This window comes from Ochotona princeps, chromosome 8 (genome assembly GCF_030435755.1).
Source record: "Ochotona princeps isolate mOchPri1 chromosome 8, mOchPri1.hap1, whole genome shotgun sequence".
Taxonomy (NCBI): Eukaryota; Metazoa; Chordata; class Mammalia; order Lagomorpha; family Ochotonidae; genus Ochotona; species Ochotona princeps.
The window spans coordinates 61,418,481-61,436,293 of NC_080839.1; the positions used below are offsets into that span (position 1 = coordinate 61,418,481).

Sequence of the window (17,813 nt, forward strand, 5' to 3'; positions counted from 1 at the left end):
TTCACCTAAATCATTTTCCTCACTTTAACTGTATTTCCTTTACAACCCAGGTATAATTCAAATCACCTGATAAAGCAATCATGTATGAATTTAATTTACTCAACCAAGAAATAGAGAAGATACTGAAGATCACTTTTATCTTTCTACGTGTGCATCCATCAGCCATGCATGTGGCCACCAGTACAGCAACCACACATTCACTTAAAGAGTGTCCGTAACTTGGCAAGCTCTTTATCCCGACCCCTCATAGAGACTCTAGCTTGCCTCTTTCACTTTTTATGAGAGAATAGCTCCAAAATAGCCATCTGGGATGCATTGTAAATACAGGCATGCTTGTGTATGTGTGTGATGCCCCTCGACACTGCAGTCAGCTCTCTGAGACATCAGTTTTCTCATCTGTAAGATGGGACTATTGGACCCGCTACCTATGAGCCCTGGCAATACACAATGTCTATGAATTCCCCCACAGACCAACTTACTCTGCTTATGTTTCTAAAGTGCCTGGTTAAAGTCCTATTAATAAGAGATCTCTTCTGATCTAGTTGTGTGTTTGAGGTTTCTATTGACAAAACCCTTCATCTCTCTGTGGGGCTGATGAGCTCTTGGTACCATCAGGAAAGCTTGCTCTATTTTAGCACAGAAGGGCCTGCCAGACTCCACAGAACATCTTTTTGTGGATACTGTACAGTAAGCACTCATGCTCAGCGCCGGGTGCTCATGTTATAACCTCTCAAGCAGAATGGCCTGGGACATTGTGGAGCTCACCTTATCTCTGTATTCTCATGGGGCAAGTTTAGCAATGTCACTTTACAAAATTTCACATTTCTGATGTTCCTTCTGTCTCAGTTATTTGTGGTCTTGGCTCATCATCCTTCCTGTATGGCAAACACTTAGGGACCAGGGGATTTACATGTTGTTCCCTTCCACATGCTTTAACCTGAGGTTTTGCACCAAGTCACATTCTCAGCAAATGTATCCAGTCCTGGGGAGGAGCAAGAAAGAAACTCAGGTTTCTCAGTCTCCAGTCTAGAGCTTTCCCGTGACTGAAATTCTACTTCAGTAAAGGATAGGGACGTTCCCACCAGCCCCCTCATAGCTGAAATTATATTAATTGGGCTTAGGAAAAAAGTGTATCTAACGGGAGGATGATTCCTGGCCTGGACTTACTTTGGTTTCAAATTCAAAGCTATGATTTTAACTACTTTAGGCAGGCTTATTTTTGTCTCTTCTCAGCCTAGAAAAGCATATTCAGCAGACATGAGTGAACTGAGGAATTTTTGTTTTGACAGCTTTGGGACGTCTGAAATATTATATACAGAGCACTTCTAACCAGCGTAAAAAGACATGTGTCCAAAACATATGCAGGAACATGACTGATCAAGAGTGAGAAAATTGGGAGGAAATCCTGTGAAAATGAAATGTTTTGTCAAGAACAACCTCCCATGTTTGAAACTGTCAGTAGAGACTATGGATTCACAGAACTTTAACCAGTCCATTGGAGTATATGATAAAAATAATTGGGCCTGGGAGGAATTCTTAGGAATTATGGACTACCAGGACTCACAGGTGCCAGGTCAGAGAGCCCCAGCTCACAGGTGAGTACACTGAGGCCTCAGAGGTCAGTGTTCTCCCCAGGACTAGTAATGAAGCAGATCAAACCCTCTGCTTGGCAGACCTAAGACCTAGAGGCACAGGTGATGGGTCATAGTGCTATCCATATCTAAGCTCACCAAATATTTGTTCACATTAGTCCTGTAGATTGTTTTACTTATCTCATCATTTGAACACTCTGGGCTTCCACCATCCCAGAAAATTTGTGCTTTCCCAAAGACTGTATACATCTGCCTGGTGTGAATGAACCCATGGCAGACTGTCTAGTTCCCTCTTATTTGTCTGGAGAGAATTTTTAAACCAAGATGTTGGAGGTCACCACTGGGCCGGCTGGGAATGGCTGGCTTTAGTTCATCTCTGCTTTGCTAGTTGAAATCATCCTTGAAACATTTGAGCAGTTGTACTTCTAGCCTGTGACTGAAGGCAGGGCACAAAACATGGGAAACACACGTAATTTGGGTATGTGGAGGTGTAATTAAGTTTTAATTCTGATTCTTGTGACTTTCATTACCTTTAGTCAGTACTCACTTTCTTTGTTTCTGTCATATTTAAAATAGGAAAGTTCTTAAATCCTAATTGCTGCGATTCTTGTGAGGCTATGAGACAATGTGTGCATTTGCTCCTACACAGGCACTTCAGTCATGCTTTTCAAAGAAATGAGATCACTTCCCATGGCGCGCCCATGGCATGGGTTTTGATTGTATCACCCTATTTATTAAAGGTTTTTCCTTAAAACTCTTTTAATCCCTATTTTACTCTTTGAAACTACAAAGTATTTTTCTTTAAAGTTATTATTATTATTATTAATTACCTTTAATCATGATACCCTCCCAGGCTTTACAGCTTCGAAACTCATACAATTATACTAGATTGATATTGGTTCCCCATCTGCCTGGAATAATCTTATTCCCCCTTCTGTTCTCAGCAAACATCCCAGCCAAATCTTTGCCCTATCTGTAAGACAGAGTCTGCATATTGTATCTTCTGGGAGTCCCTGGTCTTTTCAGGCAGAAAAAATGTTCCTTGCTCTCTACCCCATGGCCTTATGGTATCTGCCTATTCTTGGTACTCCAGCTCCAAGGCTGTGCCATCTTGGCCAATTTTCTTCATTCTCCTGTGTCTCAGTTTGCCCAATGAAGAAACTACCAACTTCAGAATGTTTGCAATTGTAGTTACTTTTATTTTTTTGTTCTGTAATTAAGAGCAGAATATTTTTACTACCTGTACTGTTCTAATAACTACAGATAATAAAAAATAAAAATTAAATATTTGTGGCTGACTGCCACCATTGGTGCACACCACTTCTGAGGTTGTGTTTATGTAGTTGGTTGATTGATTGATTGATTGATTGAGGGAGACTCAACCCTTCCTGGCTGCAGCTTGATTGTAAGTGAGCTGAACAGATCTCTTGAACTGGATGATTGGTTCCCAGATGCGTTCCAGGGAACAGGCTGGTGGGACAGAAGAAAATGAGTTCAAGTTCAGGGTCTCCGTGACAAATGGTTAGTGGTTGTGGGTAGGGACAGACCAGGGCCCATTTGATAGGTAGTGACCAGATGTTGGTAGCAGCTGGAGGATTAATATCAAAGGTGGGCTTAAGTGTTCCTTTCTGAGATATTCCTGGAAGGGGGCATAACAGTCACTAAATCATCAGCCAGGGCCGAAAGTCAGGACTTGGGGGTTGCTGCTGATCAGCTGCCTGGGACCACATTAAAGAGCTTGTTTTTGGCCTCATGCCAACATAAGGCAATCAGTCTCTGCATGACAAAAGTGGGAAAGAACTGAGAATGATTTTATTCTACCACTTCATTTTTGAGATGAGGAAACAGATCTAGGAAGGTTACATGACTTGCTTCGATTACGTCACAGGGCCCAGTCTAGTTAGCCATCCAAAAGGAAGTTTGGTCAGTGTCCTTAGAAGGGAAATCTCAGGAAGGAATGCACATTTCCTGGTCATGCTTTGGTTTCTATTCCTCTGGATTCAACATGGATTGTTACAGGCAAAGTTTTCTACTGTCAGTGCTAGAATCATGTCTCCTTTGCCATTGTTCATCCCTGGGACAAATGAAGATGACGATGACCATCATTCAGTAAGACCAGGCAATGTGTAAGTCACTGCACATGGTGCTCAGTGTACACTATTGCATTTATGATTGCTTGCCATTCCATGAGGTGGTCCCTGCTTTAATCTCTATTTTATAGATGAAGAATTAAGTCATGAGAATGTTAAGCAATTTGTCCCAAGATATGCAGTTGGCCCATAACAGAGCTAAGCTTTTTGCTTGCACAGCCTGACCTGGTGAATGATACATGCCACCACACGGCCTCCTCTATTGCCATGAAGTGTTGATGTAAAGCCAGAAAGAGAAGGACATCTATTCTAGTCATCATTTTCTTGTGGCCTCCAAGATCAAGTAGGGCCCATCCCTAGGTTCCAGGTAGTACAGGTGAGGCCCAGGGAGACAGAGTGAGGTATCTGCATCCCAGGGCCAACTCTACAAGGACATCTATGTGTATAGGAACTCATAGTTAAGAAAGTATGTCCATATACATTACTTGTTGATGGTCATAGCACATACAGTTTCTTTTTCTTCATCATCATCATCATTAGTGTTGTAATTTCTGCCTGATTTATACATGAGGAAACCAAGACTCAGGTGACTAAATGAATTGCCCAAAAGCACAAGGCTAATTGGCCCAGCACTGGGAGGCTTTCCAAGAATTCTCTGGTGGATATTTCCCCTTCACTCCTGGTCCATTGTGGCTTCTGGCCTGTGAACAGATCTGCTCACCATCAGAGAGCTTCCAACAACCATCAAAAAATAGCTTGTTGGCAGAAGAGAACATCTCGGATCAGGGAACCCAGAGAGCTTTATTAGAGATTAGCAGAGCCATCCAATTATGGGGAGATATTTGAAATCCAGCCGTGGATGTTTTTTTGCCAGCTTATTCCAGGAAACACATAGTCTGGATTTTTGAGAACTATTCTGTTTGTTTAAGGCATTGTTGCTCATTTGCTAGCTGTAAATTCAGTTGAAAATTCTAATAATAAAAATACACAATTGGAAGCTAGATCTGAGGACCAGCTCTGCAGCTCCTCCCCCACTCCACATCCTTCAGTAAGCCCCATCATGTCTCTGGCATCAGTCTCTGCAACCCAAGTAGCCCTCAGAGGTTCTTAGTGATTTCTAAGGACTGCATTTCTGAAGTACTCAAAAACTGCTTGAAAAAAGGAGATCCCAACTCAGGTTGAAAGATTGGTAGCCATTGAGGGCATTTTCTTCAGCTGGGTATGGTTCAGTTCATAAGGCCTCACAGTGCTTAGAGAATGCTGGCTTCTAGGGCTCTGTATAATGAAACATAACTTCTGATACAGACAATTGTAAAAGAATTGCCACATATGCACAATGCTTCATGTGGTTCTTTTCTGAATATGTAAGTCAGACTTGGCAGGAATACATTGGCGCGTGCGACTGCCATGGCTCAATTGGATGTGCCACTATGCCTGAAGAAATGAAACCTGGTGGCTCAGTGACTGTGACATTCAGTCCAGCTCAGGCCAGATGCTCTCAGGAGAGGTGGAAAGGATTTTGAAAGCCCTCCACACTGTGACCAATGATAGGACTCTGAGTGGGTCTTTTCCTTAGCCTGGGTCTTAAGTTTCTGGTCTGTCCATTGGGAGAAATGGTTGACCTCAAATGTCGTTCAATTTCTAGCAGTCTTTGACTGACATGCTAAGGAAATGGTCCTCTTCCCTCTCCTCTCTCATACTAAGTACCATTTCTCACGAGAGCAGGAAATTATTCAGAAAGGTACAGCTTGCCAATTCTGAAGCAATGTCCATTGGGAATTTCGCCACCGCAAGCACATGCATTGTCACCTCAAGTCCCTTCAGCAGTCCTAGGAAGTTAATCTTTACCCCTGTGCAAGAGCAAGTGCCTCATGTTTCAAAGCTGACCTGTGCCACAACTGGAGCCACATCGCTCGTGCTACATTCCCGTGCAACAGTCATGGTGGTATAAGGTCACTTAATGAGTAAGACGCATGGGTGTAGATGTATAGGAAAAGAGTATGGGGTCAGTTAAGACCATAGAGACTACCATTCAACAAGTAAGGACAGGCAGGCCCAATGTCAGATTTTCTGAATCCTGACAATTGAATATTCAACCATGATAATCAAAGACTAGAAAGGCGGTTTTTTTTGGCAGTAAATAACCCCTAGACAATATCACAATCATACTGCCAAATTTTAAACTAGTGACAAGCCTGATAATTCTGATTTCTGAGGCAGATCCTGTGACAGAATTTGGTTGAATGAACGCCCTTATGAATCCCTTATGAAGAAGAATACATCATGATGGTCATAGCAACCTTGCTTAGCCCACCCTCAGTCCTTTCCCTGGACTTTTAGCCCTGCCCAAGAAGCACAACGGAAATCTAGAAACATGAGAGAAAACCCTGATGCTGACAGGAGGCAAACCATTTCTAGAAGATTCCGTTATCCTTCTTTCTTGATGAACTTGACAAGAAAAGGGGAGCAGTGGTTTTTCACTATGTGATCCACTGGTTCTGAGGCCTTTCCTGATTACTGTTTTTCAAGGGCTCTCCTGAGCCCAGAGGAGTGCAGACAGTAAAGATTGAGATCTCTGAATCCGTCTGAAGGTCATAGTCACTCATTTGCAAAATGAATCTGTCTCTGGAAAAAAAAAAGACAGATTCATCTGCTAATGGTAGTGGAGAAGGCTTTGCAAACATGAAAAGTTTGCAAACTTTGGAACTAAGAATAACTGAGTTAGGATTCTTTGTAGATTTCTCAGGTGTTACTTAATTTGTTAATCCTAGGCAAAGATTCTGAGGCTGTGGATTAATGTTAAAAACACTGGACCTGCAGCATCTGCCAACCCTGGATCTCATTCTTCTCTGCAATCAGGGCAGTCTCTTTCATTTTTGGGTAAATACATTTCAACATTTTGGGCCTCAGTTTCTTCATCTATAGAGAAAACATACTATCCACTTCGCACTGTTGTTCTGTAGATCAAATACAATAACATAAGACACACATCTTGCACAGGGATCTGGGAGGGGCTGGTAAATTTTACTTTCCCTGATTTGCTGCAAGTGTATTGCTTACAGCCAAATACTGCCTGGCGATCCTTGGTCCCTCTGAGTCCCATCCGTAAAGCAGACCCTACAAAACTGACTTCACAGGCTCTGAGTCGAAAGAGGGTTAACAGGAGACAGTGATGAAGCATCCTGGGAGTAGGACTGTAGAAAAGATCCAAGGAAAATGATGCTTTGTTGGGAATGTCATAGAAAATGACTCCTCAGTAGTATTGAGAGCCCATAATGTACAGAGAATAGCTTAAGAGAAAAAGCTTGTTCCTCATGTTTGAAAAGAAATTAAATCAGAATATTGAAAAGTCCAATTCAGTATTACCCAAAATGAGCAGTAATGTTAACTTTATTCCTGTTTGAAGTTAGAGAGGATAGCTTCGACAGTTAAAGGGAAGCCACTTTGGAGCGAGACTTAAAACACACTCGTGTGATCAGGCGTTCACACGGCCTGTTTCACCACACAGGGTCTGGTCTGAACACAGACAATTATCCATCCTCTCTCGAGCGCAAAAGTCCCAGTGTCGATGATGCGCAGTGCTGGAACTGTGTGCTCTGTGGTCTGTTTGTTCAGTACTCTCCCAGGGCACATGTGCCAGGCAGTAACTGAGATGGCATACCACACTATGCCTGAAATAGAAATAGGACATCTTCAATTAGGGGAGAATAATCTGGACGCAGAGTATCATAGGACTTGAAGCTTCGGTAAAGGCACTGTAGTGTAATATGGAGTAGGCGTGGAGCAGGTGCTGGAGTCTCCTGTCCTCAAATGCGTTCATGTCACCAGTACGTGTAGCCTCTCCAGCTGTCTCCAGAGGAGTGATGTTTAACCTGTTTTCTTTTTGCGTTCTAGTGTCAAAAATAGATGTCTGGCAAGTAAATCGTAAAGGCAGCCCATAGTTCCTGGGCACCAATCTAATCCCCATAGGCAGGTAGAAAGTCTTCAAGGCTGGCAAAATATGTAGGCCACAAGAATCATTATCAATGTAGACCAAGTGAGATCTCCCATTGATTCAGCTTGCCATTGGAAAGGTGAATTGTCTGAATCATGAAAGGGCGAGTGCTATTAACCTAAGACCAGAGGAAGGCAGTTCCTGGAGAGCAGCTGGGGAACATGAATCTCTACCAGCTGAGAAACCAAAAGATAATTCTTAGAAATGTAATTGAAGGATTTTTTTTTTCTCTTCTCGAGAACTCAGATAGTTTGGCTTGTGTCAAAGGGAACTCTTTTACTCCCACTCCAGGGCAGGGCCAGCTGCTTATGGCTGTGATTAAAGGACCGTCCTGTGACTGGCAGCTGGGCTAGAGTCAGTGCCACTTCTCTGTTGCATTCTGCAATTCCCAGCTCCAGAGTTGTCTTGGAGGTTAAGATAGTAGTGGCCCCAGAAGCAACTGTTAAAAAGCACAAGTGCTAATTGGGGATGAGCACCCATTAACACCGGCATACAGATTAATGTATCAATTTCACTGTGACCCTTCTGAGAGCAGACTTTAGAATCTTAAGCAAGTGAAGCCAACAAGGAACTTCAGAAAACATCTGGTCTTGATTTTATGTGCGAAGAACGTGAGGCCCACCGTGGATAAAGGACCTACTCAAGGTCACCAGCATGTCAGCAGCAGAGCTGGAACCTGTTTCTGGGATTGTCTATAATCTGTTGTACAGTTTAGGAATTCGAAATGTACACATAAGAACTCAACTGGCCAAAGCTTGAACCCAGCTGAATTCCCCAGATTCCCTGTCCTTCACACCAGGGCCTCTTTCATATCCTCCATGGCTGAAGGCAAGGGAACAAGCGAGAAGTGGCCAGATGCCGGACCTTTCAGCCCGTCTCTGTTACTGCCTCAGTGAGCTTTGACAGCCTCACATGTGCAAGGTGATTCAGCTGTGGCGGAAAGGGAGGGGGAAGGGGTGTGGTATGATAGACAGTGAGAAAAGAAGGAAAAGGAGCTGCTGAGTGACCAGTGTAGTGCCCAGTCCCTCCCCAAGACAGAATAAACCCTGATTAATTACCATAGCCTGGACCCTCTTACCTGGAGGGGGTGGGGCAAAAGGGAAAACTCACAGAGCTGACTAGGAGGTAATCCTGAGTTTCTTTCGATCTTTGTGTCTCAGAGCAGGGCCTGCCTAGGATGTCCCCTGAGCACCAGCTACATAGGAAAACAAGTTCTGCTGCCAGGTCTTCCTACACCAAATTCCTCAGAGAGAGGTTAGCACCACCCAGGGCCCAGAGGAGGAAATGTGGAGCCCCTGCTCAGCTGTCACCTGACTGGTACATGGCATAGCAGAATTCAAATTTAGCACCATCTGATCTCTCCCTTGGGCTCTAGCCACTGGCACTCGGGCCCTCTTTGTATTACAGGCTGTCAAGCTTCTCACCGTCTGACACATTGGCTTCCTTCTTTCCCCCCACGTTGTGTGCAGACACCGTCACAATGCCAGAGAGAGGAAGGTTCCATCTCCCTCTTTCCCTGCGCTTCCCTCATTCAGAGCCCAGCCCTGGCTTCTGCAGGACAGGGTGAGATTGTGAAGGATCTGCAGGCCAGCCCGCATGCTCAGAGGAAACCCCACCGCGAGGCGGTTTGTACTGCTGACTCTGGGATGTCATTGCAGGTTTGGAGTGCAGCTTTGATTTCCCCTGCGAGCTGGAGTACTTCCCTCCCCTGCATGACCGCGGGAACCAGAGCTGGTCGTGGCGCCGTGTACCACCTGAGGAGGCATCCCAGATGGACTTTCTGGATGGACCCGAGGCAGAGCGCGCCAAGGACATGCCCAGAGGTAAGGGTACTGGATGGGCCAGGATCCAGGCTGGATGTGCCTATTCCTACGTGAGATGATGACACTTGTCTATCCTTGATCTGCTTTGTTTGCCTTGAAACCTATTTTCAGTATCTGTGCCTCCCTGTGGCTTTGGGGACTATGCAAAGAAAGGCAGGATGCAAATCCAATGTGTAGGTCACTGTATCCTTTTACTCTGGCTAAGTCACAAAATATGATTTCATAACTGTCTTCAATGAAGATTTTCCATAGTAAGACATAGGAGAAAGTGCTGACCTGCCTGTCTCTGAGGATTGGGGATGCCACATCAAATACAAGCATTTGAATTTTAGATGAACAACAGATGATGTTTCTGGTATAAGTATGTCTCATGCATTAGTTGGAATATACTTATACTAAAAGCTACTCTAATTATACTCCAAAATTCTAATGTAATTGGATGTCCTGCATTTTTATTCACCAAAATCTAGCAACCATACTTTGGAAGATACTGTGGAGTCAGACTAAATGTTTATTTCAAAGCCCTTCATGAATATTTAACCTGCATGTTTTTTTGCATGATGTTTCCAGTTGTCCGATGTTTATGAACATCTTTGTCTGAATTATCAGGGCCTGCAAAAGGAAAGCTCAGAATAAATAGTGGGTATTTGTTCAATATTCACAATTTTTAAAGAGAGGTGTGCAAGCACTAAACCCAGCCTAGCCTTCAGGTCTCTCCAAACCAATCCTCAGGGTTACCAGTTCCTCTCACCCAGAAAACTCCTGGCCCAGAATTGACAACTTTGTTTCTTGATTCTGGGAACAAGTAATAACTGAAATGGTACTGGGTGTACGGGACATTCACAGTGATTATTTAAGTTCACAAAGCACTTCCACCTACAATGTCTCACAGGGTTTGGATTTTGCAAGGGAGGCAGGGCAAGTGAGCAAGCTAGAACTCAGCAAAGGGGAGTGACTGGCCCAAGAGCAGACAGTTTGTACTGAGGGGTGCAAGTCTTCATGCCTGTTGTGACGAGTCCTAGAAAGGGCAGACTTCCGCATCAGTGTTTCTGCTTTGTAGCAACACAATTAGCACGATCTGCTTTGCAGACAAGTTCTTGAAAATTTTGTCAGGCTCATCCAGCCAGGGAGTCTGGCAGAAACAGGGCTAGGTAAGCTGATGGGAGAGGTTGGAAGTAGTACAGAAATAAGTAATGCTCTCAGGCTTGCATTATACATAAACCTTGAACTCTGTCACAGCAATAGAGCTGCAAGACACTTTTCGCTTCCACATTCCTGGGCTGAACTTTTCTGTTTGTATGACTCTCTTGAGATTGCTTGAATTTGATCTATGTTTTAAATTGCTTTCACCTGAGTACTCTGTGGGGTGTGTGTATGTGTGTGTGTGTAGGTTACTAGCTGATGAACCAATAATGCTTCAGAAATTACACATAAATAGTGTCTAGGCTGCTATCACCTGAGATTCTGATGAAATAAATTTAGATAGAGCTTAGGAATTGGCATATTTTAAAATATCATTCTGAAACAGCATGTTAAAAATGTAGATATATCGCACATACATGGTTTGAAGATTTTAGGAAACCCAACATTTCTGTTCTTGCAACCAAACTGAAGAATCCCAACAACATCACCCCTTTGCAGTCACCTGTCTCTTAGCTGGATCATACATTTCTCTCAGAGATGATTTCTGTCCTGCATTATGTGCTAATAATTAATTTGCTTTTCTTCCTCATCTTTCCGCTTATGTATAATATCCCAAGATCACACATTTGTTAGGTTTTCATGTTTGTAGCCTCTCATACAAATGGAATCTTACTCTTGTTTTGTGATTTGTCCATATTGTGTTCGTGTAACCATGATTTATTTGTACTAGCTCTGTATTGAATTCATTGCATGAAAATACTGCAATTTATCTGTTCTGTTATTTGACATTTGGGTTCTTTCCAGGTTTTTGCTTTTATCAATGACACTTCTGTAACCATTTTTTACTCATATCTGTTGGTGCACTTGTGCAAGCGTTTCTTAGAACATATAGCTAAGAGGAGAATTGCAAGGCGATAGTGTCAGAGCATCTTCCATTTCATTAGGTAATGCCAATCCATTTTCCAAAATAGTTGCACCAATTTATGCTCTTCCACTGGTGATGTATTAGTGTTCCTTGCTGTGACTTTATATCCTCGCCAATAACTGGTATTGTCAGACTTTGTCATTGCTGTTCATCTGGTGAATGAATTTAATAACTCATTGCAGCTTCAAGGTCCTTAGGGGTTATTTTATTTCATGTTTTTTATGGGTTTCTTAGGTGATTCTGACTGCTGACATGGGCTGTTGTCAGACTTACTCTCATTTGCTATCCCCCTAGGGACATCTCTAGATTCTAATTCCAAACCTTTAGAAATTTGTCCATGTGTCTGAACCTTACACATAAAAACAAATGTCTTTTAGGTTTTGAGTTGTCATCACAGTTCAGTGAGATCAAGAGAGAGGGACAAGTGACAGTTGTCTTGGTGAACTCCATAAGTTTTTGAAGAATTAAACACTGTAAGTTTGAAAATAGATGCTTTTTAAGAAAAAAACTTGAAAACCCCAGTAAATTTTTGGTTGCCACACCCTGAAGTCTTTCTTCTTATCTATCTTCTATCTTGTCAAATCTGTCATTGTATGAAGAAGCAAATATTGTGAAAAAACAAATATTAGGAAGAGGGGAAAAAAGTTCATTTCTTAATGTCCTTTAGTGTGGAAATGTATCGAATTCTTCATTTTATGAAGGTGGGCCCCAAGGCTCAGTACATTCCCCATTGGTGAGTCAGTCAGGGCTGGAAAAATTCATTACTTAAGGAACATAATTTCAACTTCCATATATGAAAGGTTGTTGCTCTTACCATGTGTTAGTATGGACAATAACTAGGGACAAAAGCTTGACGAAACACAGCAAAAGCCACCATGGGTTCACCAGCTAGCTTTATCAAGATCTTTGTGAGAAGTTACGTGAGTCTCCCACTGCCAGACATTGTTCTTTTTTCTTGCATCTAATGAGATTTGCACTTACAGCACTTGAAACATATAGAAACAAGGGGACCAGTCGTTCAGCCATGTTGGGACCTTCTGCTACAATGACCCTGAGCAGTGTCCTGAACTTCAGGTAGAGGCAGACATTGTGGCACAGCAGTAAGGTTGCTGCTTGTGATAGCAGCATCCCGCATGGGTTACAGTTTATGTTGTGGCTGTTCTACTTCCAGTCTAGTTCCCTGTTTATGGCCTGAGAAAGCAGTAGAAGGTGGCCCAAGGGTTTGGGCCCTTGCCACTCATATGGACACCTAAAAGCAGCCCTGGGCTCCTGGTCTCTGCATGACTTAACTAGATGAAAGATCTGTCTCTCCTTTTTTCTCTCTCTCTCTCCCTCTCCATCTCCCTCGCCATCTCTCCCTTTTTCTTTCTCTGTAACTCTGACTTTCAAAATAAATAAATAAATAAATAAATAAATAAATCTTAGAAAAAAAGAACTTCAGATAATAGTTGCTCATCTCTTTTGGAGTCACTTTATTGCATCATGATTTCTTTCTTGAAGCACAGCCGTTTTGCCTGTAGCACAATGATTTAATGGTGTCTCTTGATCTTCAGAGAAAAAGGTGAAGGTGTAGCAAGTGAAAATGACATGGCCAACCTGCATAGCAGCAAAGCAGAAATGTACATTGCCATCTCAGTTTCTCTCATGCCAACAGAAAATGTAGCTATGAAGCAGTGACAAAGTAGTGCAGTCATTATTGGTTTTTTCCTCCTCTAAACCCAACATTTATTGGTTGGATGGTATTTAGGCTCTATTACAATATTTCTTGTCAGTGGATATAGAAGAGCCAGAAAAAGGCACCAAAATAATACCAATCACAGATAATGAACTCTACAAGTATAAATTCTGAATGATTTTAACTTATTGTCCCTGTAGCTGAGAATAGTAAGAGAGATATAATTCTGAGTATCAAAATAATAAAAGGTAATCATTTTGATGGAACACAATATTATAAATTAATAAAATCTTGAGGAATCACCGGGTTAAGGCACTCTGTGGCTTTCTAAGAAATGCCAGAGGCATGTTTGATGTCTGCCACTTCTGGTCTTTGGAAATGTAGTCATGGAATACATTTTTCTTCTCCAGTGTGACAAGATTTTGACCTCCAACATGAACTATAGCTTAAAAATGCAAAACCCATGATCAGTCATCCCCAAAGACCCTTGCCTAACCTCTGACACATAATCACACACTCGAAGAATGGGTGGTTGCATAGCTTTCCTGGACTTATCAACACTCTTCCAGCGCAAATGTTGGCTTCATTTTGGTGGAAGACTTGGATGAAGCAATGCTGCTTACAGTTCGTGTTCATCAAGATGACTTAGCTTTAAAAAGACTAAGAAACGTTGTCATAGTTGCCAAGGTTGAGGATGTTTCCACATGTTTGGGTTGCCATAGAATGGGGTTATTCAGCTTTTTAGTTCACTCCTGTTGTACACTTGTATGTTAGGTTCTTGTGTCTGCTGTAACAAATTTATACAGAATACATTAAAACAATAGTATTTTATTCTCTTCGAATTCTGGAAGTAAACAGAATGAAATCAGTGTGTCAGTGTTGTTGGCATCTTCTGGAAGCTTTGAAGGAAAATGTATTCCATGCCTCTTTTTATCTAATGTCTGGGGATTGCCTATAATCCTTGTGTTTCTTGATATGTAGATTTATCACTCAAGTCTCTGTCTGTATCATCACACGACATTTTCTCTGTGTCTCTGCTTCCAGTCTCTCTATGACTGTGATCATCATCATCATCATTTAGATGAGAGAGAGAGAAAAAGAGAGAGAGAAATAGAGATGGCAACATAGAGCTTTCATTTACTGGTTGACTCCACAAATGCCTCCAATAGTCTAGGCCAAAGCCAGGAGTGAAGAATTCACTCCAGGTCTTCCTTACGGATGGTAGAGACCCAATTACTTGAGATATCACCTGCTGTCTCACAGAGTCTGCAGCAGCAGGCAGATGGAATCAGGAACCATAGTTGAAACTCAGGTATATGAACACAGGATGTGGGCATGTTGACCACTAAGTCAAAGGTCACCCCTGTGATAGGCTAATTTAGAAGAATCCTCAAACAACTCTCATGAAGATTCTACCCCAGAAGAATCAGGAACCTGGGCAACCATTTTAGCTTTAAGTTTTGCATCAGTAGGAAAGTACTTAGGATGCAGCCCCGATGTGCCTCAGTCATTCCTGGCTGCAGCTCAGTATCTGGGTTGTGTCTGAGCCTCACTCTCTGGCTCTTTTTTTAGGGCGCTGATGGACAACTGGAGTGCTCAAAGGCCACCCAGCACTTTCTGTTCTAGCCAGTGAAACTCATCATTTGTCACCCACTTCTGCTTTCAGGTTTCATTTGCTGACTGACTAGGACCTCATCCATTAGCCTCTTCAGTCATTGATACCTATACAGGAGTGAGTTTGATTGTTAGGGATGGCAAGTCCCCTGCATGAGGAAGGGGCACAGGCATCCTCATAGATGAGGACAGGCCATTAAGGAGATGGAGATAGGAAGGAGCGTCAGCACTGAAGAGTCACTGAGCTGTATCCTGAGTCCCTGCTCTCTGCCTTTGTCCCACCGGGTGAAGTATGCGAGTGCAGTTTTCAAGTCCGCTGTTTATAGCCTACAAGGTTCAGTAGTCACACTTAAGGTCACCTGGCTAATGAGAGTCTGTAATTACACTCTTCACTTTGTGTAAGAGTGTGTAAGGGAGAACTCTAATTTCAAGGATGTTGAACCTGAGAGAGCAATCAGAAGAGATAAGCAAGCTGGTGAAGAAGCTAACACATACGTGCACGCATACGTATCCTCAGATAGGATGCTCCTTTCTTTTTCCTTGTTCCAAAATGGATGGTCCACTCTGGTTTTGTCCATGCCAGATGCTCCCAGGTTCCCAGTCCCTCGAGCGACCTTCCAGTCTGTTCTGCCATCAAGTTTCTGCTGCAGGGCAGTGATTTTTATACCTTATTAAATGATATTTTGCATCAATGAAATAGCTTTGAACATGTGCTCCTGTTATGTATGTATTCATCAATTATTTTCATGAATGTATGTGAGTCAAACTGTGAAACATGACTGGCAAAGATCAGTTTATTTGTGTGTGTGTGTGTGTTTTTAAGATGAAAAAAAATATAATTATGGCCACACTTCTGGTTATCTAAGGAAGGCATCTGAGGCTGGCCCAGGTGTTACTGCTGTCCCTGTCCCTTCCCCAGTCCTTTCAGGAGCCCCCTGTGGCCAGTTTCTGCCTGCCCACTTGCCGTCTGAAGCCAAGCTGTTCTGAGCAGGTGTGCCTTTACTCACAAGGCCACATAGACAGGTCAGGTCACCTTGCTGTTTCTTATATTTTTAAATACCTTTAGTCTGTGTTCTCAGAACCCACAGTTTGGAGAGGAAAGAAATGACTTCTGGGCCGAGTGCTTCTAACAACATTAACCCTCAGGGGTTGAAAGAATCTTTCTCTATAGACAATCAGATTTCAATTTCAGCTGAATACTGCATTTCAATTATTTCCTATTGGTTTATCTAAAGCACCTATTTTGATGGTATTTCTTATGATAATGACAAACTAGAAATAATTTAAATGGCGTTCATTAAGAAGTTTGTGAAATAGGATATAGTGTAACTAAACTATTTTGCTGCAACTGTGCTTACATTGTGTAAAAATTTAATAGCATGGGAAAGACATATTATTAGTTTTCATATAAAACCTGCACAATGTGGATAAGTCTACAAAGCACACCAACATAGCTTCAGAAGTTGTTACTAAAGTCTATTTTCCTCTATATGCTTTTGCTGTTCTCCAAGTTTAAGTCCATGAAAATGCATTCCTGTTGTAAGATATGATATATTATTTTTAATAAAGCAGAATAAACATTTTCTTTTGACACTATACAACTGGATTATCTTAGGTTTTTGAGAAAAAAAATGTTAATTATCTTGTGGCCAGCAAAATCAGTGATCCTGGCTCTAGTGAAACAGATCAGCAGGCTGTTTTGCTCCTTGCCTGTGTAACAGAGTACTCTATGTTAACAATTAGCATCATCTTACAAATCCAAAATATCCTTACCATTTCTTGTTTTCTGCCTGGCTTGTCCCTGAATGGCAAGAAAGTGTGGTTTTGGAAACCAAATGTATAGAAGGGTCAGGAATATACCCAGGAAGCAAGCATCACACATTAGTGTGAATGGTATATACCGGTCCTACCATAACTTGCCCCATCCCCCTGCAGACTTATCAGAAAGATGCTGTCTGGCCATGCCTTTCATTTGAATATGACTCCTCATTATATTAAGGGCCTTGGGTAAAAATGCATATCTTGTGGGCCTCACCCTTCTTCTGGAACTTGTCATAAAGGCCACACTGGTTCTCTGGTTCTTTGGTGTTTGTGGTAATATGTCATTCATCTCTCAGGCAGTGAAATCCCTGGATCTTGAAGCCCTGAACCCAAGCAGTATTTTAGCAGCTGTAAGCTGTGGGTCATTTTCATGTTGTTCTACCACCAGAGCTTCAAAGATGGACTTGCCTTAATGAGCCTGCAAACCTGCCTCAGAACGGGATGTCTGTTGAAGTTTGTTTTACATTATGGCAATAGATTGTATATATTCAGTTTTAAGAACATAATGATACTTCCCACTTATCCTGTTCCCACCCTCCCTTCGCCTTCCTCTCTTATTTTTCTTTTCATTTTTGAGATAGCATGCTTTCAATTTTCTTTATAATTACAAGCTTAATATCCCACTAAATAAAGGATTCAGCAAGTAGCAAGTAGAATAGTTACTGCTTCTCAGGAATATAAACAAGGGCTATAAACAACAATCATATCTCAAAATGTTAATTTCATTCATATACGTTACTTTTCTGTGCTGTATGTATTAGTTGCTACAGATCTGAAGAAGCATATGATATTTGTCTTTTGGGGCCTAGCTCTTATCACTAAACATAATGGTCTCTAGTTGTATTAATTTGTTGCAAAATATAGAATTTCATCCTTTTTATGTTGAGTAGTATTCCATCAGGTATGTACATACCACATTTGCTTTATTGAATCATTAATTGATGGAAATTTGTGCTCATTCCATATCTTATCTATTGTGAATTAAGCTGCTATAAATGAAGAGATCCAGATAACTTCCATATGCTAATTTCATTTCCTTTAGTTAAATTCCCAGTAGTAAGATGGCTGGTTTATAGGAGAGATCTGTCTTCAGGTATGAGGAATCTCCAATAAGTTTTCCATAATGGGTGTACAAG

General features: G+C 42.0%; 1 protein-coding gene across 1 annotated transcript in view; it reads left to right on the forward strand.

The window, feature by feature from the left end:
* The window catches only part of ALK (ALK receptor tyrosine kinase), an 878,396-nt gene that overhangs the window by 412,477 nt on the left and 448,106 nt on the right, over nt 1-17,813 (forward strand). The window contains exon 4 of the mRNA XM_058667362.1: nt 9,335-9,499. Within this exon, the coding sequence (XP_058523345.1) occupies nt 9,335-9,499 (165 nt within the window). The remainder of the gene's footprint in view (nt 1-9,334; nt 9,500-17,813) is intronic.